Raw genomic sequence first — 27063 nt, forward strand, 5'->3', positions numbered from 1 at the left:
TCCAAGATGATGAGTTAGTTAAGGGATCACAGATTTAGGGATCACAGATTTACCGATCATTTAATTACTGATACTACAGACAGGCAAGAACAAGATCAAGCTTAATACAATAACATTTGATTGTACCATAGAAGGGATGCCAACAGGTTTAAATGGGAGGCCATTATGAAACGAGCCTGAGATAGAAAAAAACACCCACAGAGTTGTGAAACTAGCTTTATTGGTCCTACAAATGCAAGTGATTAGACCCATCAGGGTCAGAGGCAACCATTTGCTACACGTGGTAAAGAAATCGCCCTTCCATTACTAATTTGTTCTTGTTTTCAGCACAAGTCTCCCAGTTATGCTCCATTTTAATGTGCTGAATTCCTCAAGAGAGGCTTCATTTGCTGCATCTCTCTTCCCCAGTCAAAGTGGACTCCTTAACTGATGGAGGCAAGACTGACTCACAACAGGATATCTGCCACTTGCATAATTCTTGCCTGCCTTTTTTTTTTAGATGCATGTGCACAATGAAGCCATTTCTAAGTTTGATGTGATTTTACATAGGAAAAAAAAATTAGGCTTGTGTTGATGCGCCCACCTCTGAATTCCTGTAGTTGACTACAGATGGACAAGAAGGGCCCTCATTCCTTGTGAGGTGTAAGCTTTTCCTAGTGGGAGGGAGGGAGGGAGGGAGGGAGGGAGGGTGTGTGTGTGTGTGAGAGAGAGAGAGAGAGAGAGAGACTCGAAAAACTTCAACTATAGCCCAAAAGCTATAGTTAATTAACTAACAGACCACTTGAACTGGTCTGGTAGTAGTTATGTTCCAAGCTCGAGACTCACTGTTGAAGATGCATTTGCAGGTAAGGCTCATTCACACAAGTTCTGCACTCCCACAAAGAACTGCAATACTGGCCCAGCAGGGTAGCACATGCCTATAATCCCAGCACTCCAAGGGCTGAGACAGGAAAATTATGAATTCTAGGTCACCCTGGGCTATAATAGAGACCCAGTCTCACAAACCAAAGGAACTGCAACACTGTCCTGTGAGACCAATTAACTATTAATTTTTAAAGGCTTCATGCAGAACAGAAAAAGACACCTGACTTTACAAAGGTAAGTAAGACACCAAGTCTTGGTGCTCCAGAAAACTTCAGTTACTTCTATTCCTTATCCCGGAGGACAGTTCTCTTTGTGTCACCCCATATATTTTGCTTCAAAAATATAATCACCTTTGAAGAAGTAATATGTCAAAAGTATTAAAGCAGTCCCTAAACTACCTTCCTAGCTCCAATCCAACGGAGGATGAAAAACCACTCTGCAGAATCGTACCGCCGTCTTCCAGCTTTGCAAATGAACTTGATTTCTGATGACTGCGATTCACATTTTACACTACAGTCCAACCTGCCAGTGATATTCTTAAAGCTCATAAACAAAGACCAGCGTCGGCACCAGGCCCTACCAGGAAGTAATCAAAGCCGGGTGGCCCGTCCGACCTTAAGTCGGGCCAGACAATGAGAGGGCACCGGGACTTCCAAGGGGTCCGAAGGAGTTAACGCGTAAGCGACTCAAAAGCATAGCATAAACCTACAAAGTGACTTAAACGCACTCGGGAATTCCCAACGAAATCCCGGCCAACCCGAAAGACTGTCTCGAAACAATCTTCGAAAGGGGGAAAAAAAAAAAAAGAAAGAAAGAAAGAAAAAAAACTCGAGCCACCCTTCCAAAGCAGCTGTTGGCTGCCTTCTCCCGAGCTTTTGGAGCCCACAGCCTGTTTTCAAACTTCACCCTCACAGGCTGAGGCAAGACTCCGAGATGAGCCGCCCCCAGCGCAGTCCGCTTAGGGGCTGCGGGGGGCAAGAGCCTGTGGGAACTGGAGGAAACGCAGTCTAAAGGGGCTCGCGCGCCGGCAGCCCAGACAAAGCTGCGCCCGCAGAGCGGCGCTTTGCCTGTCCGGCCCACGGGGGACTGCGAGCCCGGCCCCGCCACACGTGCGGCCGCACGCGGGGCCGGCCCTTATGTTTGTGGAGCCTTGGGGTGCGGGCCGCCGCGTCATCCCGCCGCTGCGCGCTCGCCTCAGGCCCCCGCGGGCCTCACCTCAGCCGGCCCGACGGTCGGGCCGCGCGAAACAAAGGAGCCGCCGCCGCGCCCGCCGCGCCGCGCCGCGTCCCCTCGCCCCGCGCGCCGGGCCCGCTCCCCTCAGCCTTCCCGGAGGCCGCGCGCCGCCCCTCGCACCCGCGGCCCTTCGACGGCAAGGCCCCGGCCAGAGCCCGGACCTCGGGTGCGCGGCCGGCCAGCACCAGAGCCGCACTCACCGCTGCAGCACCAGGACGACGGGGAGCCGTTGGGGAACTTGGCTGAGTCCGGGGCGATGCAGACGCTAGAGCTGAGGTGCGGACACTCCATGGCCACGAGGACGGCGGCGGGGACGGCCGAGGCTCTGGGGCGGAGGGACTACGGAGGCTCCGTCTGGGGTCGCTTCTGACCCGGCGCTGGGCAGAAGGTGGCTGCTGGGTCCCGAGCCTTTGCGTCAAAGAAAGCAAGGGCTTCCGGGCGCCGGGTTTTGCCACCGGCCGCCTCCCGGCGCCCCGCTCCAGAGAACGTGGAAATCCGGACTCCTGGTTCTGCCACGGTCCAGAAACAGTAGGCTTCCGCCTTCTCGGACTGCCCCGCCCACCTTGCTGGTCACGCCCCCCAGGCCCGGCCCCGCCCCGCCCCCACGCTAGCCGGTGGGCGGGGCCTTGGCGCTCACGCTCCGCTGGCTGCTCGCGTAGGGTCCCTAAGGGGATGTGAAGTGACTTTCCCAACTCTGACTGCCCCGGGCCGCGGCAGGCGACTCTTGGGACCTGACAAGTGTGGATACTCATCGGGGCAGACCGGTTAGGACCGCTGCGTCTACTGCAATGAGTTGACTACAACTGCGAAGTAGAAAATGTAGCTACACCAGAAAGTGTGATGAAAATGAAAACCACTCGCAGGTTCACGCTTTGAAGCCCCATTTTGCACAGGAAGAAACAGACTTTGGAGGCGTGGCCCTCGATGGCCCAGCCCGCTGCAAAGAGCCCAGAACAGTCCTGACTTTCGTGTTCTCCCAGTAGCAGGCGCGGTCCGGAACCGTTCTGAGTTCCAAACTCTGGCCTGAGAGCGTCACCTGGGTACTGCATGGTACTGCCAGACTGCCCGTTCTCCCCGGTCCACGCCATGCCATTATGACTCACTGTTATCTCCTGCCCATTATGGGCATTTTTATACCTATACCTCTTGAAGTTGAGTGAAATAACCATCCAGTTTGCTGTGTAAGGTCCGGGGTGCGAGGTAATAAAAAGAGGCAGTGTAACATTTGTTAGAAGCCCACATGGCTCCCAGCCAGGCACTTTGCATACCACACCTCGTTTAATCCTCAAAACACCCTCTCAAGCTGTTGCTACGGTCCCCTATTTTATAGCTAGTGAAACCGAGAGTATAATTTGCTTTGTGAAAATTGGAGCACCGCTTCAAATCTCTGTCTAGAAAGAGGTGAAGAAGAGGGGACAAGCATCTAGAGGTAGAAAGCCTGAAACCTCACAGTCTCCGCCTTGAGGATATCTAGAGTTCCCACAAATCTAACCTCCAAAATTTGGCTTTGTTTTGTTTAACTTGGTGAAGGAGCTTCTTCCCTTCATCTCCTGGCAAGCAAGGGGAGAGGGAAGAACGATGTGGCAATCCTTGGGGCAGGAAAGGAAAGGTCAGGAAATGATTAACCGGCTGGGCCGGATAGTGGTTAGTTAGCACAGGACTCCTCCCAGAAGTGCACGCCTCTAGCACCCTTTAAGCCACTTCCGTACACCCCACTGCTCCACCTGGTAACCTTCTGCCTGATAATGTCCACCCACCTAGGGCTTCTCTGCCCACGGTGCGAGCAGTTCTGCCACTTCCCCGAGTTGTAAATGATTGCTGTCAAAACAAGGTTTGGACAGGTTTTGACGGTGAGAAATTGTGGAAAGTTAGCTGCCTAATGTGTATTCAGATTAGCTCTGCCAGCTACTTAATGGCAAACCTTAGCTAGTCCTCCCGGAGTCTTTTTCCTCGCCTATCCACTGGAAAAACAATACTTATCTGTGTGAATTCCTACCCTGTAGTAATTAACAGATAGTTTGTTTTTCCTCTTTTTAAAAAACAGTAGGTGAAGACCGCTTCCTTTCTAAGAGAGAGGAGATAAATATCTGAACCCTATTCAGTCTCGTCCACCTATTTATTTTACAAGTCTTCCTCAAGCAACCTTCTCAGTGTCGTTCTGGACACGATCCTGATCAGTTTGTCCACAGCTGCTCATTCAGTGTGGAGCTTACCCCGGCCCACCCTGTCTTTCATACTAACATGTAATGCCATGTTCTTTTCAACCTCTGAGAAACTTTTTCTAATCCCCTAGACCTCAATTTAAACACCACTCCTATCTCCTACCAGAGGTCTTTCCTGACACTGTTCCAGCCCCAGATTACCTCCCAGGGTGTCATGCCATTGATTGCCCCTACAGGGCCTTTTAAAAACACTCTTTTTGTATGTATGTAATCATTTGTTTAATATCTGTCTTCCCCTTGGAGGGCCATAAGGTAGCAAACAAGTCTGCCTGATTTCCTGCTTTATTTCTAAAAAAAAAAAAAAATATATGTAGAACCTGGAAGACGTCTGTTCCGCGGATGAATGAGTTAGGAGTGGGTCTCAAGACTCAGGAAGAGAGAGGCTTAAGAAGTAGGGTCAAGGGGTTGGGGATTTAGCTCAGAGGGAGAGCTCTTTAAAACCCCAAGGGCCAAAGCCCTGGGGTCCGGCCCCCAACCCCAAAAAAAAAAACAAAAAAAAAAAAAAAAAAAAAGTAGGGTCAATCAATGTAGAGCACATATCCAGAATCTCAGAAATGATAAGTAAATTAGCATTCAGTTCTGAGTTGATAATTTTAAAAGGAATGTGAAAAGGACCTTGTAAGGTGTAAACTGCTAAAGAAACAATGTTACAATTTTTATTAGTGTTTTCTCTCAGAGTTTAAAAAAGAAATTGGAGCTGGAGCCCTAATTTAGTCACCCCTGATGACAGTTGTCTCTCAGAGAACAAATTCTAACAGGTAATCCAAAGAAACTGGGTCAGAGGGGCTTTCACTTGTAACCCTAAAACTGAATTTTCCTATGTCTTTGAAAGTTATCACAGAAAACTAAAATAAAACCACAGTGAGTAAATGTGTCAAAAGTGGGAAGACCACAGGGTACACTGGGAAATCTGCCTTTTCAAGCCCCTGGCTTCTGCAGCTGCTTTTAATACAATGCTCGCTTCTTCTTCTTGGCCAGCATCCCTTTGGCACCAAAGAACACCAAAGGCTTACATACCAGCACCCCTGAAGGTGATGTGCTAGCCTCCAGCACCCCACCCCCACTCTGCTATGCTTGGCAGCTGTGGGGAGGAGGGGGATGTATACTGCCCAGCTGCCTGAAAAGGTGCATTAGAAACAGAGTTTCAGCTTAAACCCCACCAGAAGGGGTGGACCTGTTTTTAAAGTGTGCACATTGTACAGGGGAGCCATGCACAGTTTTGCCAATATGATCTTTCTGTGCATTGGGAAGGGAGGAAAGGAGGGAAGTGGGTGGGGGGTCTCGTTACAGGGCAACTATGGTGTGGAGAACATCTTGAGGTCATAGCAACCCTTCTAAGACATTCGATTTGTAACATCTTGGTTCTGTGGCCCTCAATTACCAAGATTGAATAGGTCCTGGGGAAAGTTTAACTGTTCCTGCTCAGGCAAGGCACCCTGGAAATACACAACATACTGGTTTAATTATTTACCATAGAAATGTTTCCAGAAGCCAAAGCCTTTTTTAAGAAAAACCAAAGTTAGACCAATGGAGACTAGTAGGCATTGTTAAGTTGAGGGAGGGCAGCCCCTGAGGATTCTTCAAACACGGAGCCTCATTTTCCTGGCCCTTTATCTGTATGGCCTTGCTTTCATACCATCCTCCCCCTCCTTGAGAGCAGACTTTGCCCAGTCCTTGTGTGTTGCCTGGTTCCTAATTCTTGGAATACAGCTGACCCTCCCTCCGTACACAGCAGGCCCTCCATAACTCTGTTAAATGACTGACTAAAGGAAGAATGGGGGTGGGGGTGGGGGGATAGACTGATACCAGGTAGATGTGTCATGTGCATGGCCCTGTGTTCAGTCCTGTGTACCATTTCCCAAAATAGAGTGGGCTGGGCTGGGCTGGGTACCAAGAGGCTCTAGTTTGCCTACTCCCACTTCACCACTAGGCAAGACTAATGGGGTCACTCTCCCCACCTTCCACTCATCCCTTCTCTTTCACTTTTCAGCTCAAATTTCTTCACTTGCTCCCATGACTGAGGGAGTAAAGTCCCAACTCACGTTTGTCAGTGTCACCTGGCCTCTTCCCTTTTCCTCAAGTTCCTTTATTTTATTTTAATTGTCCCAACAGTTCCAAAAAAGCCCCTCATTATACAAAATGTGTTTCTTCACTCCAGTGTCCCACCCCAGCTCATCCTTTCCCACCTGCTACCTCCTCCTCGACCTGAAGCCTGAGCCTTCTCAGGGCTGCCCTCTGTCACTTTGTCACTTACCCAAGCAGATGTCCAACTGTGCTCCCCACTCCCACCACCCCTATTCTGCCCCATGCAGCTCGTCACATGGTGCTGTTATTTTCCGTTCACATTTCAATCTCCCTAGGGAGCACGTATGTTTCTTTTCATCTGTGGAGTCTCCCGCTCCAAGTTAGCAATAGCAAGATATTAAAACTGATTATATCTGCTGATGGATACAAGTGTCCCCTTTGAGAGTGACTGCATCAACAATTATACCTAATGGTCCTGTAGGTACTCAGAAAGAAGACCTGGACCACTTAAGAACAGAAACCTACGTTTATTGAGTCCCAAGTAAGTGCCAGAGACTATGTGGAGAGTTCTCATTTCTCCTTTAACCTCTGGGGTACACATTATCATCTCCACTATCTTCAAGATAAACTTAAAGGTTAAATAATGACACGGATTTACACAGTAAGAGCTCGATTACCAAAGAAGGCAGTCTCACCCCTCCCACGCAAGATTGCTTAAGTGATTTTTGCAGTACTGTTTGGGGAACCTGATGTTCTTTCTGATGAGAAGCCACCATGGAGGGCTTCTCTGTAGCTGGAGAAGTATTCATGCACAGAGTCAGTGTCATACTTATCTACCATCCACCTCACCGTTTCTGTTGTTATTTGATTGTTTAGACAGAATCTCACTATATAACCAAGACTGGCCCTGAACTCTTGATCCTCTGGCCTCAGTTTCCCCCCCCCCAAAGCTGGATTATCCCTTTTTTTCTTTATCTCTGGGAGCTCCGTTTTTTAAGCAGATGAAAAAAATTTCTTATCAAAGCCCTACTTTGCAGATAAAAGTGCTGTCGGATAAAGCAAAGCAGTGGGGTTCCAGTGCCCAGCTGTCTTTCCTTTTCTTTTCCTTTTCCTTTTTGTTCTTGTCTCTGGTTTTTTGTTTTGTTTTCTTTTTTGTTTGTTTGATTGTTTGTTTGTTTGTTTGTTTGTTTTTGAGACAGGGTTTCTCTATGTAGTCCTGGCTGTCCTGGAACAGGATCTGTAGAGCAGGCTGGCCTCAAACTCAGAGATCCACCTGCCTCTGTCCCCTAAGTGCTGGGATTAAAGGCAAGAGTAACCCCCTCCCCAGGCTCCTGACAGTCTTTTCATTTACAAAATCAGTGAATTAAGCTGAATGACCCCCCATCGCCCTTCCACCCTTCTGGGATAGCACACAGCCACTGAGGGCCCTCTTTGATGCAAGGTCATCCCTGTCCACTCTAACCGTGCTAATTGTTCACTATCACCCTATTCACACATAGAAAATGACCGGTTCCCCCCCACCCCCGTGCTGAAGTCTGGCCAATTTTTTTTTTTTAATCTATGGAATTTAAGTGGAAATGGAAACTACCAGTTGTACCTGGTACTGTGGACAGTTGCTCATGACACAAATACTTTATTATCTAGTGAGGTCTATCAGATGGGAGTAGGGGACAACAAATACCAAAGGGACCCTTGGTCAAGGAACCCTAGGTCTTCTAAGTTTTCATGCTGCCCTCTCTGTCTTCCCAGGTAAACTGTTCCCTCCCTTCCACAGATGAGTCTGACACATGCTGTCCTTCATGCACTAAAGAGACGCAGGCTGCAGTGCTGTGCGGGCTTCTGACGTCACTCTACCACTGTAAAGATGAAAAGTGCTCTGATGATGTCACTCATCTACCCAACCTGTCCCCAACTCACATATTAACTGCCTAAGTGCACAGGGGAGCCCCTGAGTTTCACAGCACCAGCTAGACTGAGAACTTTTAAGCTGGACACGGTAATGTGACATGGACCATGGCGTGCTGTGTGGTGTGTGGTGTGTGGTGTGTGGTGTAGAAGTCTGTTTCCTGCAGACCTTGTCAGGAGGGCTGACGTGGAAGGTGGGGGCAGTGGCTTGAAATCCCTAGTTTAGTAATAACTAGCAGAGAAGGTTAGAAGATGTTTACTTTTGCTCTTTATCTTATTTATCTTTCGTTTTACCGTATGGATATTTTGCCTGCATGGATGTTTATACAGCACATGCATGCAGTGCCTTTGCAGGCCAGAAAGAGTTGGAGTCCCTGGGACTGCAGCTGCCATATGGGTGCTAGGAATCGAACCTGCATCCTCTGGAAGAGCAGCCTGTACTCTCTGAGCCACCTCTCCAGCAGCCCCATTTCCCCTGCCTCTGAGAGAGTCTCGTCCTGCTTTCCTTTTTTGAGGCAGGGTATTATGTATCCCAAGCTAGATGAAAACTCACTCTGTAGCTGAGAATGACCTTGAGTTTATGATCTTCCCACCTCTACCTCCAGAGTGCTGGGATGAGAGGTTTATAGATTCTTTAACTATTATTCTCTTAAAGGGATCTGGACCAGATCATTTAACAAATATCATCGTTGCCCTAAGCTTTGTGTTATAAAAGTGAGGACCACAGTCCCTATCTGTGATCAGGAGGGGAGGCCTAAGAGCAGCAGGCCAGCAAACAGGCAATTGCAACAGTCAATAAGAGTGCTGGGAGGGGAAGTGCAAGCTGTTGCTAAGCCACAAACAAGGGACAACTCACCCAGACTGGTGAGTGGGGGGGAGGGAGCGTGTCAACCGAGGCCTCCTGGAGGAAACAGTATGTGCTCCTGGACTGTTTGATACCTCAGCTACCCAGGTAAAATGTGCTCAGTTGAGGAAAGAGAGAGGATCTAGCACCCCAGGGCAGAGAGGGAACCATATTGCTAAAAGTTCAAGAGGTAGAAGAGAGAAGGTGAGGTCCATCCAACTGGCCAGAGTCAGATAGCGCCAGGGTGGAAAGTTGAACTAGGAGACTGGCCAGAGAGGCAGGGGAGATAGAGAAAGAAGGTCCTGAGAAGTCTACATCCCTGGAGACTCTGGTATCTTTTTAGTTGGTACTTCCCCGGGTCCTGGAAGTTGGGGTAGGGGACATAGATGTAAGAAGATGAAAGAAACTAGCAATGATTAAGCATCTATAAGATGTTCAAGTGCATTAATCATCTGGGAAATGCAAGTTGAAAGCATTGGGCATTGTAGCCAGAAGCAAGCAGAGCTGAGAGTGCGGTCAGGACCGTCCACAGTGTGCCCTGACTGGCTAGATCCCACAGCAATTGCACCCCGAAGAGCTCAGAGCCCACTGAGAAGGAAGAGAACCCTAGGTTTAGAGAACCCTATCTCTGTCTCCCATCTTCTTCCCTAGCCTTGATCTGATTCGAAAGTTCACCCATCAGAATATTCAGCTAACCCAGAAACGGATTTCTCAATTACCCAGAGCACGGATGTTATAGTTCTGAACCAGTCAGTGCAATCCACAATGCACTAGAGCAGCGGTTCTCAACCTAACTAATGCTGCGACCCTTTAATTCAGTTCTTCATGTTGTGGTGACCCCCAACCATAAAATTATTTTCGTTGGTACTTCATAACTGTAATTTTGTCACAGTTAGGATCTTAGTGTAAATATCTGTCTTTTCTCTGATGGGCTTACACAACTCCTGCAAAAGGGTCATTTGACCCCCAAGGGGATCGTGGCCCACAGATTGAGAACTGCTGCACGAGAGAGAAGCAACACGGTGGGGTCCGGTAGGCTGTGGGCCCACCTCTCTTGAGCCTCCATCTACAGGCAGGAATAACAACAGCTGCTTCTAAATGAAGGCATCCTTGCTCTGCTCCCTTCCCCCAAATTCTTAATGTTTGAAAAGAAAGAGTAGGGAATCACAGTTCTGGCCAAAACTTTTTCTAAAGGTGTCAACATCCATAATTTACTTATCTGGTAATAAGTAAAATATTGTCATAAGCTTATTTTATAACCACATCGTCACTAACACAGTCCAGCACTGGCCTGGTTATCAGTGTTTTCTGGCAGCATCTGAAGTGGTTATTTAACATTAGACCTTCCTAAGAACAACGCTGGAAAAGCAGGAAGGGGCCTTAGAGCCCTTTGGCCATTCTCAGTTCCCTGTTGAGTAATTGGAGTTTTCAAGCTAGAGATCAGAAGCAGCAAGGCTTCATGGGAGATGACTAAGCACCCTTTGGGCAGAGCCATTAGAGAGCTCACAGACACCAGAGCTTCAGAGAAAGAAACTAGTCTGGGAACACACAGAGGCCCAGTACTGTGGAGTCCTCCTGGTAGCTCCTGATGCTATCTCAGCCTTTGCTTGCTGGGTTCTGCAAGGGGCCACACTAAAGAGTTTGGTGCACTTGGCCTGACTTTTTTCTATGTACAGAATGTACACACTGCTTCTACTGGAGCACAGGATGGCTGCTTAGACCAGGAAAAAAAAACTCAATAAAAACTATACCCAGTGTTTAAAAGAGGGGGAAAAAAGCTTAGGTTTCTCTCAGCATGTGGAATGAGCAGCAGAGTATACAGTTGGTGCCTAATATATGCTTATTTCTATTAGCTAAATGCTAATAGAAAATAACAGAACACAGCCTCTAGGCTCAACACGATGAGCCCTCTGAAGGCAGTGGCAGCCCAGGATAAAAGGCCTAGCACATAGGGGCCTCAGGAAATCACATTACTCTGGCAAATAAATGTGTACCCATGTTGAAAAGCTCACCAAAAGCTGGTCCCGGAAGACCCAGAAGAAAGGGAACAGCTGCTGGCTCAGCAGAGGGAGCCTTGGTGGGAAGAGAGAGACGAGGAAGGGAGGTTACTTTTCGCTGGATACCTGTTTGTTTCTTTTGAGTTTTAGAGAGATGACTCAGCAGGTAAAACCTGCCAAGTTGAGAATCTGAAGTCAATTCCTAGTGTCCCTGTGGTGGAAGGAGAGATCCAACACCTTCACCGTTACCCTCTGACCTCCACACATTTTGTGGAATGTGCTGCAGCACACACACACACACACACACACACACACACACACACACAGAGAGAGAGAGAGAGAGAGAGAGAGAGAGAGAGAGAGAGAGAATAATTTTCAAATTAAAACTTAATGTCATTCCTCACACAGCACTATTTGCCCTGCAACAAGAGGGAGAGATAAATCGGGACTATTTTTAGGATTTTAAAATTATATACTGAGGAATAATATGAGCTCTTCAGGGGCCTCTAAAAACATAAATTGGGTTGAGAAAACGCATGTATTTCCCACGCTCTGCCAATGGACCTCAGACTCGAGTGCCTGATGTTTACATCCCTGTTTATGATATTATTAATGGTAGACACTTTGGTGTTTGACAGTCTGAGGCTATTAACTTGGCTGTGATCATTTGTTTCTTTTTCTTATAATGGAATCAGAAAACTTACAGAGAATTGAATGTCTCTGACAACTGTTTCACAAGTTCATCTAGCTTTTAGTGCAATTAGGGAAAATTTTTGTCTACATTTCCTTTAAAAAAGAGGGGGAGGGGCTGGGCATGGTTGTGTACAACTACGATCCCAGCACTTGGGAGGTGGAGACAGGAGGATGGCAAAGCCAACCTGGGCTATGTAGTAAGAGGCTGTCTGAAACACTCCTCCATCTTCACTCCCCCCACAAGAATTTCATCCTCAGAAGTAAGCCTGGATTCCTGGGGACCAGGGACATCCTTCTTTGGTTGAGCTCATCACTCAGAACAATGTCTTTCCTTTGTCGCTCCACTGCCTCCCCTGATGCTGCCACAGGACCCTCGGTGCTTCCTATAGATCCACCAGGCCACGCTTCACTGGAAAGACCCTCACTCAGGCCTCGTGCTCAGCCCATATTTAGAATGAAGTTCCCAACACCAGGACCAAACCTCTTCATGTGGTGTCTGAGGCTGTCCAAAGAAGGAGAGGCACATCATGGCTTCCCGGCTTCCCGTCTCCTTCCACTCATGGCTTCTTTCTGCCTGTGAACTATCAAAGGTTCCCATTGGCTCCCGGCTTCCCGTCTCCTTCCACTCATGGCTTCTTTCTGCCTGTGAACTATCAAAGGTTCCCATTGGCTCCCGGCTTCCCGTCTCCTTCCACTCATGGCTTCTTTCTGCCTGTGAACTATCAAAGGTTCCCATTGGCTCCCGTTGTTCTGAGAAGCAAGCTCAGGCCCCTCCCCGGCATAGGGCCTTCCTTGCACTTGGTCTCTACTGACAGGCCAGCCTCTCTTGCTCCCACTCCTCCATGGGTCTGATTGCCAAGCAGACCCTAAAGGTCTTCATCCTGGTTTCTGGCTCAGGTCATTCCTCTTCGTTCCCGCCCCCAATCTGGAGACGTTCTCCCATATATACAGGTTCCATCATCCACAAAAATGCCCTGCTACCCATCTTGCTTCATCTTCCTTCCTCCTTCTTCCCTTTCTTTCTTCCTCCCTTCTTTCCTACTCCTCTTCCTACTACTCCTTCCACGCTTCTCTTTCCCCCATCTCCTTCTTCTTCCAAGTTTTATTACTTCCCCATGACACCCTGCCTATGTGGTTGTGATTCTTAGTTACATTTCAGTCCCTGGCAGATCCCAGTCGCCCTGTAACACTGCAATGGAGTTAAAAGATCCCCACTGCCTTGTGACAATGTAGCTTCTGTAAGGGGGGAATACAGCACATCACTGTGTTTGTGGTGCTGCTGATGTAAACAAACCTACAGCTGTACCAAAGTATGACACATGTAACGATGTTCAGTAAATACTTGATAGTAAATGACTGTTGCTAGTTTATGCATTTATTTTATTAGGCTTCTGATTGGTGTTTTAGAGTACAGTCCTACTTATAAAAAATGTTTATCATGGAATGATACGTTGTGCTGGCAGCAACCTTGCACACATCTGGAGGTTACTCCACCTCAGGATTGCATCATTGTCTCTTGTGTTTAATGTAACCTCCTGTTTTGTTCATAATTGTCCCAGGAGCAACAGGCTCGATACCATATAGCTAGGTGTGGTCCAGGATGTACCATCTAGGTTTGTGGAAGCTCTCTCTTTGATGTATGTACAACAATGAAATCATCAAATGACTATTCCTTAGAACATGTCTCCATAGCACATGGTTGTCTGGCTGAGATAGCCCTTGTTTCTATCTCTTTGGGAGCACTTCCTAGAGTCTCAGTTGAGGGACTGACCTGTAGGCATGTCTGTGGGGATTGTTTTGATTATTAATGTGGGAGGACCCAGCCCACTCTGGGTGGTAGCACTCACTGGGTAAGAGGTCCTGGGAGTTAAGAATGAGTCTAGGAGCCAGCCAAGCAGCAGTGTTCACCCATGGTTTCTGTTTCAAGTTGTAACTTGTTTTCCTGGCTTTCCTAGTCTTAGACTGTGACCTGGAAGTAGAAGCCAGATAAGTCCTTTTCTCACCTAAGTGTTTTCTCACAGCAACAGAATCCAACAGATAACCTCATGCTGGCCTGGCCGTTGATCACCAATGGTTCTTAGTAAATGTTTGACATCTGAGTATAGCAGCTGGATGGACAGAGCTGAGTCTGTGTGTCCCTTTGCCTCCTACTAACAAAGTGACCTCGGATAAAGGCCTTACTAACCGAGCCTCTGGGATCTCAACCCTATAAAGCAGAGGGATACAATCATCCCCCATCATGCATACACAAGGAATGTATCCACTTGTGTAGAACGAGTAATAGTTGCCACCCACACAGTAGGTGATAAACATGAGTCCACAGCTTTATCCACTTGTTTTGGAACTTTATCTTTTGACCTAGCCTCCTTAGGATGGGTCATTTGGAGAAAAGATTGCCAGTATATCCAAACCGGAAGATAAAATTGTAGCCAAGGCATAGCTTAGTTAGTGATAGAATGCTAGCTCAGCATACACAAGACCTTGGGTTTGTTCTCCCTCACCCCCCCACCCCAGCCATAATATAATAAAGACTACAAGGATTTTGAAGAGTTGGGCAGTTTCATGCCCTGGAAGTGATGGAGACTTTCTTCCTGACTAAAAAGGTCAGATACTGCCTAAGAAATCATTCTGATCTCCATGAAGACAGGTTACAGATTAGTACTTGTAAGAGAGGCCCTCCCTAGGCTCACCGCCAGACTGTAGAAGGAGCCTGAGCCTACCTAGAGCCTGAAGCTTGAAGCACAAAGAAATGAATCCTCCCACTCCCTAGGAACTTGGCTAATGTCTCTGGCTTTGGGGATGAGGGGGATAGAGGCTTAGGGATCAGGGTTGTAAAGGTCAGAGAGCACTCTTGTGAGACACTCTCCATGCCAAACAACCTTACCTTAGCTTCCAGGAGCAGCATTTTTGGAGGTAGGGAAGGACAACGGGAGTGGAAAAATCCAATGGCATCATAGCATGGACTCCCATTGGTAGCTGTGGCTCGAGGGCATCTCGCCATATGGCCCCTAGAGTCCTTTCAGTCTCTTGAGAATGTAGGCTTTTCTAAGAGTTCGGTTCCTTTGAATAAAATGACCCACTTGATTCTACACTCCATCTCTGCCAACCTACCCTAAATCTAGGTCTTTGTGAGGGGCCAATATTATGGGATTGACTCTGAGGGCAGAGTGGTCACCATGGGAAAAGTCAAACACCCTGTAGTGGCCTTCTCCCTGGAGACAGGATCCAGGACGAGGACCTCGGCACTCGAGGCACTTGGAGACCATGTAGTTCAATCCACTCTGTTACCAGTAAGGAAACTGAGACCCAAAGTGCTCAAGTCTAGAGGCCAACAACCCAGATATACTCATTCCATGCCAAGATTTTTATCCTGTTCTCTGTCACAGTCTCACAAAGACATCTTTCTGTAGTGTGATACAGGTGCGGCTATGCAAATAAGTCCAGCTTTGACTGGAAAGTGTGAACCCTGCTCCCCTAATGTCAGATTGGAGTTCTACCCTCACATCTTGCCTGGCCTGTAGCTTCTTTCTGGGGAAAAGGGTAGGCAGAAGGAAGACTTGTGCAAACAGTTTCCAGATTTACACACTGATAGTCTCTTTGGGTGGAGCTGGGGCAGGTCCAAGGTGTGAAGGGCTCTGACTTGATCAGCCTGCTTTCTTGGGTCCTGTCCAGCTAAGCAGATATCCCCTTCCTCTTTTCCCAGAGCTCACTGGCCGCTTCGAGACCTAAGGAGCCTGGTGTGCACTGAAACACCTTTGGGAGGTGGCACTCAGCCAGGCAAAGGAACAGACTGAGTGGAAACCTGAAGGTAACTCACGGGGCCTGCCGGGGAGTCCATGAGCCCAGTGTGTCTGTAACTGAGGTTAGGGAAGAGGGAGGAGGGAAGAGATGGTCGTGGTGAAATTCCCAGGAGGAAATCCATTCACTCAGACACATGATCTCAAAATGAACACTTAACTGTACCAGGAAATAGCTCCGAGGAAATCAAACAAGGAAGGGTGCAGGATTCCCACACGTGACTCACAGAGAAAGCTCAGAGTCGGGTATATTCCCAGCGAACTGGAGAGTGAAGTTCAAAGAATGACATCTTCAAAAATGGGTCATCTATTACAAAAAAAAAAAGATATCTATACAGTGATTTTAAAAAATAATATTGGTCCCCAGCTCCGAAAAAAAGAACCAAAAAAAAAAAAATAATAATATTGGAGAAAGGGATTAAGGAGAGATGAAATCCAAGCGCTACCCAGGCACTCTAAGGGCCAAACTGTCTGCTCACAACGCTGGCCAAGATTCACTTGTCTGGCAAACACTACCTGACTCCTCTTGTTGGCCCAGGCTCCTCAGCCTCCCCAGGCTCCCTGCTCTTCCTTCTCCTCTCAGGTCTGCCCAGTTCCAGCCTTTACCTGCCAGCCCAGGGCGACCTCCTGCCTCCGCACTGATGAAGTTGAGCCACTGTGAAGGTGAAAAGGCATGACATGCTGTCTGCTTCATCTCCGTGCCCGTGTTAAGCACTTAAAAAGACACGTTGGATGGAGAAACAAATACTATCGTGCAGCAAAGCATATTTTTAAAGAGATATGTCATGATCTCAACTTTGTATAAAGATACATTTAAGATATTTTAAAATCTGCCAAAACCAAACCAAACCAAACCAAACCAAAACCCGCTAATGGTGCTTGGGTGATGGGATTGTGATATGGTTCCCATTCTTTTTTTTTTTTTTTTTTTTGGTTCTTTTTTCGAGCTGGGGACCGGAACCCAGGGCCTTGCGCTTCCTAGGTAAGTGCTCTACCGCTGAGCTAAATCCCCAGCCCCCCATTCTTTTCTCTATTTCTGTCCCCTCATTCTGTAGACTGGTAGCAGGTTTTTTTTGTTTTTGTTTTTTGTTTTTGTTTTTGTTTTTTTAAGAGCCACATTGGTTTGTTTGTTTATTTGTGTGTACGTTCATAGTACAAGGTGCAAGGCAGGGCACACGTGGAAGCCTCAGGTAAAACCCAGGTGTCTTCCTCCATCACGCTCCTCCTTCCTACCTATTTGCTTGTTTGTATGTGCTCATGCCACGCTCGTCTGTCTGTGCACCACATGTACGCAGGTGTCCTTAGAGGCCGGAAGAGGGTGTTAGATCCCCTGGAACTAGAGCTACAGGTGGTTGTAAACTGACTGATGTGTGGGTGCTGGGAGCAAAACTTGGGTCCTCTGCAAGAGCAGCGAGTGTTCCTAACCACTGAGCCATCGCTCCGGGCTCCCCCACTCTATTATTTATAGACAGAGTCTGCCACTATCCCTGCAACTCACCATTTTGGTCTGATTGGCTGGCCAATGAGTTCCCGGAATCTGCCTGTCCCTGAGTCCCGAGCACTGAAGTCCCAAATGCACGTTGCCACAGCCAGCTTTTACAGGTGTGGGGAATCCGACCTGAGGTCCCCATGTTTGCCCAGCCACATTGCTAGCTCTGCACAGATTTATATAATGAAAAAGTGTGTGGTTTAACACCACTTCCAAAAGAGACCTGCACGAATTAAGACTTCTAATCTAATTTTTAACTCTTGCTACATATTAGGTATAAATTATGAAGACTTAGAGAAGTGACTTTCACAATGCAAAGAAATAAAATAAATTTACTATCACATTCTGCAGCTATGTTTGACAAGCTTCGTAATTGGGTTCTTTTGTTTGTTTGTTTTTAAAGATTTTTTTATTTTATAAGTGAGTACACTGTACTCTCTTCAGACACACCAGAAGAGGGCATCTGATCCCATGACAGATGGCTGTGAGCCACCATGTGGTGGCTGGGATTTGAACTCAGGACCCCTTGAAGAGCAGTCAGTGCTCCTAACTGCTGAGCCATCTCTCTAGCCCTACATAATTGTTGATTAGCTAGGCACAGGTGACAGTTCTCATTAAACACTGGGGTTGGTAGCAAGTCACCCCTCACAGGCTGAGGGAGATTGGTTACAGAAACCCTCCAGTAAAAAATCCACAGAGGCTCAAATCTCCCAGAGAATATGCATATGAGATATTTGCATCTGACTTAGGTGGTTTTCTTGGACACTTGAATTATTTACGGTGTAAAACGATATAAATGCTATGTTCTAAGGCTGTTACAGAATAAATAACAGAACTAGAGAAAAACCTGCACACGTTCAGTTCAGACACGAGGCTCCTTGCTCTACTGACGAAGCCACCCTAATCTGGAGCTTAATGCTGGCCCCGACCAAATCATGTACTCACACAGCTGCCCCTGTCTCCCTCTCCTCCCACCACTCCGGGACAGGGTTTCTCTGTGTAGCCTTGGCTGTCCTAGAACTATGGCCTCTAAACTCTCAGAGCTATGTCTGCCTCTGCCTCCTGAGTGCTGGGATTAAGAAGTGAGCCAACAGGCCCAGTTCCCCATAATTAAAACAAACAAACAAAAACCCAGCATACAAAGTAACTTTGTTTTGATTAATCCTCCCTGCTCCCTAACTGCTTGCCTTCTCTGACCCCAGATTGACCTTTCTACTTCCCTGTCATGTGACCCAATACCCTCCCCACCCTTCTTCCTTAAAGTGGCCCTTTCTGGTTTTATGGTCTTTATACACATTCAATCCCCATAACTACACTCCCGAAAAAATTAGCTGGGCCTGTAGCTTCCTGGTGTTTGCTGTGCACACAGGAGTCACTAGGTTCAAGCCTAAGACCTAAAACAAGCCCCCAAATCAAACAAAACCCCCTATCTCTGGGGCTAGAGAGACAGCTCAACAGTTAAGAGCATGTAGTGCTCTTGCTCAGGACCTCAGTTCCATTCCCAGCACCCATGATGGGTGGTTCACAGTCTCCTGAAACCAATGTTTCTGGCTTCTGTGGGCACCTGGACACATGCACACACATAATTAAAAATAAGATAAAAACAATTAAAAAACTGCATGAATGTGTGAAGGCCTGAGTATATGTATGTACTGTGTGTGTCACAAGGGCCCACCAAGACCAGAAGGCAGAATGGAATACCCCAGAGCTAGAGTTACCCGAGGTGGAAAGCTGCCCTCCCCAGTATGGGTGCTGGGAACTACACTTTACCCTCTGCAAGAGCTGTAAGTGCTCTTAACCGCTGAGCCATCTCTCCAGTCCCCAGATAAATTCTTTTTAAAAAATTAGAGGGTAAAATCTGTATATGAGAGAGCATACAGTTTGTTAAGACCAACTCTAAAAGCTTCAATTCATTAACCATTTGCTTGCTCTGCACTGGATGGGAAGATTCAGCCAGCCATAGTTTCCTGTATACAATAAACTCCACTCTCTTCTTGCACATGTTTATGAATTTTGACACAACAAACTTTGGATAGCTATGACAGTCAAGACAGAACACATTTTAGGAATCCCCTCCCAGCTGGCGTCTGGTACATTATTTTAATGGAGAGGCAGAGACAGACAGGTCTCTGTGAGTTTGAGGCCAGCCTGGTCTACATAGTGAGTTCCAGGACAGCCAGGGCTATGTAGAGAGAACTTGTCTCACACAACAACAACAAAAAGAATCCCCTGCACTCCTACCCTAGCACCACAGATGTGTGCTCTGACCCCAGAGTTATACATTTTCCAAATTATTCTGGATATAATAAAAACAAATCCAAAAGAACAGTTCCAGACATGGGTGGTTGAATCTGTGCATGCGATACCCATGGTAAAAAGGATCAGTGATAGTTGAAACACCCAAACCCAGCTTTGTCCAAATGGGATGGGGAGGCAGGAGGATGTGGCCCTTTGGCCTTGGAAAGCTTCCAAGGAAGCCTGGTTGGCAGACAGTAGAGCCTACCCAGAATGGGCTTCACAGAGGAACTTTTGACCCTAACTGTGGTGCTTACACTCAAAACTCTTGTTCTCTTCCCCACCCAGGGTAAACCTTTTAAATATGAGAAGATGTCATCAGTCAAGATTTATCTGGGAGCCTGGGATGGCACAGCAGGTAAAAGAGCTTGTTATACAAGCTGATCACCTGAGGTTCCTGGAATCCACATGATGGAAGGAGACCTGACTGAAGTTGTCATCTGATAGCTGCAGGCTCAGTACTGTGACGTGTGAACAGCCACCCCCTCACTGACGACGACGACACAGAAAATAAAAGTTCAAGATTTATTGGGGTAGGTGGAGTGCTTAGAAGGCTAAAGCAGGAAGTTCATGGGTTTCAGGCCAGCTGGGGTATGTACTGAGACGAGAGAGAGAGAGAGGGAGAGAGAGAGAGAGAGAGAAATATTCATTCGTTTATCCAACAGAACCATAGCTTGTGAGAGGGCTAAAGTAGTTCACCAACTACACACATGTTGAGACTGCATACAGAGCATTAAGGAGGTCTGATGAACATGAAATTCTGGTCATAACCTCTGTCGTCTGGAGATAGCACACCCAGTAAGCAGATACTGACATGACCTAAAAGGACTCAGTTACCGGCCCTGGGCACGCATGTAACTGGTGGGATCGGAAGCAGGAAGGTAGAGGACTAAGGAGGAGACATTTAAATGCCCCACTCTTCCATGGAAAGTCGCTGTGCTGCCTGTTGCATCATAACAGACAGTCCCAGACTTCTTGCCTCCAGTGTTTGTGACAGCAGCAACTATTCTGGCTCTCCATCTCTCTGTTTATAAAAATAAAGTGCTTGAGAAACGCGTCTCCCAAGTGTCCTCCCAGCACTGGGTGCTTCGTCACGGTGTTTTCTCCTCCTCCCTGTGCAAAGGCTCCGCTGGCCCAGTTCCCCCTGGCTACCTCACAGAGCTCCTCAGGGGACTCGGCGTCTCCTGGGCTCGCCCCCTAGAGGACATCTGTGGCGCTGCAGGGGCCCGACTCCCGGGGAGAATCTGTGCATCAGACCAAGTCAACATAATCACATGGTAAAGCCAACTTTAATTACCGCTTTCCCTTTTTGAAAAACATGGATCAAGTACACATTCTCACAGCCCTCTCCACGCTTGCCTGGGCAAGGCTTCTGGAACAATGATGTTGCAGCTTGAAAAGCCACTGGATTATTTTTAAAATTGGATTCTATTTTAAACTCCCGGCTCCTTGGTTTCTCTTAGGTCCTAGGAGACCCATTTGTAGATCCAGTAATGATCTTAAAGAGCTGACGAGTCTCAGTTATAAAGTCTCTAGCTGTTTTATTAAAACAATCTTTCGGGTTGTTAGGTAATACATGCGACATGACACAAGACTGAAACGTCACTGAAGGGTTTTCGGCTATATACAATGTTCCTAGGGCTGATCACAATAACTGAAGTTGGGAATGGCTCAAGCGTCATCACCGATGGTGGCTCTACAGACCAGAGAGATGGCTCGGCAGGGAAAAGGGCTGGCTGCCTAACCTGACCACCCAAGCCCACCCTTGACTCCGGAGGATTTTCCTCTGCACACACTGACAGCAGAACCACCTCCTACCATAACAAACAACATTGTTTCCATCACACAAGGCAGTGCTACTCAGCCCTAGGAAAAAATGAAGAAATGATAGCAGTTTAAAATATAAACAAGCTCTCAGGGCATGCCAAGTGAAGGAAGCTGTCTTAGGGATTTTTTTTTTTTTTGCTATGAAAAGACACCATGACTAAGGCAACACTTCATACGTGAAAACATTTAACTTGGGGCTGGCTTACAGTTTCCAAGGTTTAGCCCATTATCATCATGACAGGAAACATGGTGCCCTGCAGGTACACACAGTGCTGGAGCAGGAGCTGAGAGTTCTACATCTTCATTCATAGGCAGCAGGAGGAGACTGTGCTACACTGGGCATAGCTTGAGCATAGGAGACCTCAAAGCCCACCCCCACAGTGACACACTTCCTCCAGCAAGACCACACCTCCCAATAGTACCACTCCATATGGGTCAAGCATTCAAACACGTGAGTCTATGGAGACCATACCTATTCAAACCACCACAGAAGTCAGGCATAAAAGATCAAATGTTTGTTTGTTTGTTTGTTTTTGATTCTTCAAAACAGGGTTCTCTGCGTATCTCTGGCTGTCCTGGAACTCGCTTTGTAGACCAGACTGACCTTGAACTCAGAGATCCTCCAGGCTCTGCCTCCGCAGTGCTGGGATTAAGGTGTGCACCATCACTGCCCAGCTTAAAAGGCCACACTATATCATTTTTCTATGAAATATGGAGAAGAAGCGAATTGATAGAGGTGTGTAGCAAGGTTAGTGGTAGCCAGGAGCTAGGGGTAGCAGAGAACAGGAAATGTTCTCTCATGAATGTGGGGTCTTCTTTGAGGTGAGGCAATGTCCTGAAGTTAGACTGCAGTAGAGATCACACTGTGTTATGAGTGTACTAAAAGTCACTGAGTTACGTATTTTACAACAGTTACAACAGCATAAGTTTTATGATTTGTATAGTTTTACCACAACAAAATGTTCTACTTTCTCCAGGTCTCCACCCTGAAAGCAAAACTAAATATTAGCTTTGTTCTTAACCTCTCAGAGGCTATTGTACCTATGTGTGTGTGCATACGTATGTTTAGGTCAGGCATTGTTGAAGGACTTTGCTCCTCATCTCCTCAATAACCCACGCTCCTCTTTCCTTTCATCCTTATGGTTTACTTAGAACAATCATCAGTTTCTTTAAAAGAAATCAGAAGTTTTATTATAGAGCTAAAGTACATACTTGAGCTAGGAGTGGTTGTGTATACACATGCAAATTTACATTCACACACTTACCTATTTTATATATATACACATATACATACATATATATATATATATATATATATATATATATATATTCATTCCAGTGCTAGAGATTGAGGGCCATACCCTAAACTGTTTGGAAAAGTCACAGAGAGACAGAGAGGGAGAACAAATGGATGCAGAGCTACTGATTAAAAAGCTCCAAATAACTGGGCAAAAATCCCTCAGCCGAATATGAGGTGGCTAATCAAGCCTTCTCTCTCTAGACCTTTCCTTTCCGTGAGTTTCTTCTGACCTGGGAGGTTCATATCTGCTTACCTGGACCTTAGAAGCTATACTAGGGAAGAGAGTGAGAGTTTGGGGGATGATGCTGGAGACACAAGGGCATCACATGATAGGAACACCTGGAGGAAAATTCCTGTTATTTAACATCTCAAAAATGCTTTTAAAACTAGCACTCGAACAATCTAGATGGGAAGCTAGTGGCTTTGCCAGGAAAGAGCCTGGGTCCATGAGGTCTCACTGTATTGATTACTAGTGTGGGTGTGTAAGTCCAGGGTTAGTGTGTGACCTTTGATACTGGCTTCTCAGTTCAGACGTTTTGCTTCAAATTTATTTATTTCTATTTTATGTGTAGGAGTGTCTTGCGTACATGTATGTATATGCACTGTGTGTATGTGTGTGTATGTGTGTGTGTGTGTGTGTGTGTGCGTGCGTGCGCGCGCGCGCGCGCGCCATGGAGGCCAGAGAGGGTGCTAATCCCTTGGAATGGGAGTTACAGACAGTTGTGAGTCACCATGTAGAGGCTGGGAATTGAGTCAGGGACCTCCAAAGGAGTAGCTAGTGCTCTTAACTGCTGAGCCATTTCACCAGGCTCCTGTTCAGATCTCTTTGGCCACTTGATCCCATATGAGAAGCCTTGTGAGTGTGCATGTGGGGGTGGGGTGGGGTTGGTGAGGGCTGGTGGGGGCTTGTGGGGGCTGGCGGTAGTGTAGGGTGGAGCCCACAGGGAAACAGTTCCACCCATAGGACTCCTCGTCTACTTCCCTATAGCCCACGGGGTTATGTGTTGATGAGGATAATTTCAGTGGCCTATTTGGCTTCTAGAAAGTTCTTCACTGTTTTTAGTTTGTAATTGAGACCAGAAGGACAGTGATTTTTATTTTATTTTTATTTTATTTATTTATTTAGTTATTTTTGCCCTGAAAGATTTTTATTCCAGTAAAAAGGCCCAGCTTTAAACATAAAACACACTTTAGATTTGTGCTTCCAAATCTCTGGGGCGGGGGGGGGGGGACGGGACGATCGCTCCATTTGTCAGATCCTCTGAGGCCCGTGTTTCTCAAGTCTTACGTTTGTGGGGTATTTTGTAGCAGCATAAACATTACTTCAAAACAGGAAGCAGGCTTTTAATCTTTGGGCTGAAGTCAAGTGTTTCAGAAAATGAAAAGGCTCCAGCTGGAGGAAGGTTTGATGTGACACGAGTCACAACAGGAAGCTGGGTGACTCGCCTTGCCTCTCCGGTGGGGGCGCTCAGGCAGGCGCATCCATTTCTTAACACCTGTTTTGTGCGCGGCCTCACTTACCACCGATGACAACCAGCGTCAGGCCGCTTTCCTTTCTTCCCATCGCGCACATTCTTTACATGTGTAATACATTTGCCGTGGTGGCAGTTCTGAAAGTGTGATCCAGGGAGCAGCAGGGTCCCCCAGGCCCTTTCAGGCAGTCTGAGAGGTTAAGACTATTTTCATAATAGTTCGAACTCACTCTGTCAGTGTGCCGTGGAGGCTGCATGACACAGCCCCAGTTACCGAAGGGGCTGTTGAAATAATCCTCCTCAGTTACAGACCTGTGGGAAGCCAGCTCTTCCCTGTGCGTGCCGGCCAAATCACACGGTAGCAAGCCAGATAATAGAGATTATTTTAAAAGATTTATTTAGGGGTTGGGGATTTAGCTCAGTGGGAGAGCGCTTGCCTAGGAAGCGCAAGGCCCTGGGTTCGGTCCCCAGCTCCAAAAAAAAAAACCAAAAAAAAAAAAAAAAAAAAAAGATTTATTTATATCTGTAGGTGGTGTGTGTGTGTGTGTGTGTGTGTGTGTGTGTGTGTGTGCACATGTGACTACATGTGCTTGAGGAAACCAGAGTCATAAGATTCCCTGGAACTGGAGTTACTGGCAGTTGTAAGCTGTCTGACTTGTTTGCTAGGAACAGAACTCCTCTGCAAAAGCAGTATGTGCTCTAACCATTAAGCAACCTCTCCAGCCCCAGACAATAGAGGTTTGTGAAATGTAAGACAGAGCCATTCCTTTCCCTAAACTTAGAAAGTAGAATTACTTTTCATAAGATATATTGCGAATATATTTTTATATTAGCTATTTTCTCCAGTTCTCTGTGTGTGTGTGTGTGTGTGTGTGTGTGTGTGTGTGTGTGTGTGTGTGTGTGTGTGTGTGTGTGAGTGTCCCTGTCCTGAGAGGGACCTGAGAGCAGCCTCACCTATCGAGATGAGTATTGGCATCCCAGGGGCACAGCGAGGGGAGCAAAAAAAGTCAACCACTACGCTTAGTTATTAAAGACCTGTGGCACAGATGTTACACCGGTTTCACAGAAGGGCAAACTGAGGCCCAGAAGTCAGCATAATACTATGCTTTGAAGGAAATCTTGTATGTATGTATGTATGTATGTATGTATGTATGTATGCGAGTATGTATGTATGTGATGGGAGTCTCATATATCCTAGGCTGACCTTACTATGTAGCCAAAGATGACCTTTGAACTTCTGGGTGTCCTGGCTCCACCTCCTGAGTGCTAGGATTACAGGTGTGCTTACCACATACAGTATTATGCAGTCCCAGGGACCAAACCACGTCTTCCTGTGTGTTAGACAAGCACTTTGAGGTCTAGATATCAGCTGCAACAGCCCCTAACATTAGCATAGCTTGGAGTAACAACTTATCCTCCGGACCCTCGAGCTCCTCATCTGTGAATTGGACATCACAATGCCCACTTCACAGGACTCTGAAGATTAAATATAAAGAAAGCCATGTACAGAACAGGCGCCTGATACATAGAACAGGGGGGTGTCGGCAGAATGTGATTTCCTGTTTCTGGCCCTAAATCAAGCACCCAAGCATCATCGGAAGGTCATACAGCTCAGCCTAGTCCTCTCGGGTAAGATCCCAGGATCCCAGGGCCTTCCAGAGTCACCCAGAGCCTGCTCAGGTATCAGTAGCCTGAAATTCTGCCGTTGGGGAGACCATAGACTCCCCAGCCCTTAACACATTAAAACAGTGATCTCCATGCCCCTAGCCAGTCCTAACTCCTTGCAAATGCTTTACCCTCAATGCCTCACTCAGGACATCTGGTGATGCCTCTCCAAACACTCACACCTGGGTAACACACCCATATGAGAAGCACACACACATTGACCCACAGGGACATTTATGAATGTGTTTCTCTCCCTTCCATCACACTTCAGTAAATCCGTGCTGTATGCCGCCATCTTGTTCTGGGACTCCTGAATCCCAGCAGGCCAAGTTGGGTGTGCCTCACTCAGGGGACTTTTCCTCCACTCCCCATGAAGGAATGTCCCAGCTCTCAGCAGTGTGTGTCCTTCAGCAGTTTCCCTCTTGCCTCTCCTCCATTAGTTTAGGTTTACCACTGGGCAAGTCCTCCGGGGACTCCCTACTTTGCATAAAACAGCTGTGTTAGGTAGGAAAGGGGGAGAGAACATCTGGACTCCACATCCTTGTACCCGGCTTTGAGAGTAATGAACTGACACTAAAGTTTATAGGGTTCCTGGATCAGTTTCTTCCTTGGGCCAAGCTCAGAGGCAAGAGGAATGTCGTGATCATCCACTCTTAGCAGATGGGGAACATTTTGAGGGCAGAGACAGTTTCCTATTTTTAGAAAACAGAACAGTTGCTGAGTACTTAACACACATAAACAAGACTGTGACAGTGAGAGCCAACACAGGCCCCCAGAACAAAGAGTTACGAAAGGTTGGTGGTGGTGCCTCCTTTAATCCCAGCACTCAGGAGGCAGAGGCAGGCAGATCTCTATGAGTTTGAGGCCAGCCTGGTCTACAGAGGGAGTTCCAGGACAGCCAAAGCTACAAAGAGAAACCCTGTCTCAAAAACAAAACAAAAAGAGTCAAGAGTTAAGAAGAGAAACCCCAGTTTCCCATCAGAGGCCCTGCACTGTGAGCCCCTTCCCTCAGGCTCCAGAGAACCCTCTGGGTGGGCTGCCATTGAGCAGCCTTGGTCCTTACTGGAAGAGCCGCTTGGCCCTCTGTTTGTTTGATAGGGCTTGATTCTATTCAATTAGACTTGATTTATTTAACATCTAAGTGTCAGGTGCTGGGTAAGGCAAGTGTGTCTAAGCTGCTAATGGCCAATTCCCCAGAAAACAGCTTCCTTAGTAACATAATTCCGAAAATAAAACCCAATTAACAGGTATTTAAATTGGGGCAAGATTGAGGCCTGGCAGCACAGGCCTGTAGTCCCAGGCACTCAGGAAGCTGAGAAGTCAGGACTACAAATTCAGGGGCATCTTGGTTTATAGAGCGAGTTCAGCACCAGCTTGACGACTTAATGAGACTCTGTTTCACAATCAAAACTCAAAAGGCGCTGGAGGAGCCCCG

At 47.1% G+C, this 27063-nt stretch overlaps 1 protein-coding gene across 1 annotated transcript in view; it reads right to left on the minus strand.

The window, feature by feature from the left end:
* The window catches only part of Usp3 (ubiquitin specific peptidase 3), a 72637-nt gene extending 70055 nt beyond the window's left edge, over positions 1–2582 (minus strand). Inside the window, exon 1 of the mRNA XM_032911303.1 lies at positions 2298–2582. Coding sequence (XP_032767194.1) covers positions 2298–2388 — 91 coding nt within the window. The 5' untranslated portion in view covers positions 2389–2582. The remainder of the gene's footprint in view (positions 1–2297) is intronic.
* Between the last annotated feature and the right edge of the window lie 24481 nt (positions 2583–27063).

This window comes from Rattus rattus, chromosome 8 (genome assembly GCF_011064425.1).
Source record: "Rattus rattus isolate New Zealand chromosome 8, Rrattus_CSIRO_v1, whole genome shotgun sequence".
Classification (NCBI taxonomy): domain Eukaryota; kingdom Metazoa; phylum Chordata; class Mammalia; order Rodentia; family Muridae; genus Rattus; species Rattus rattus.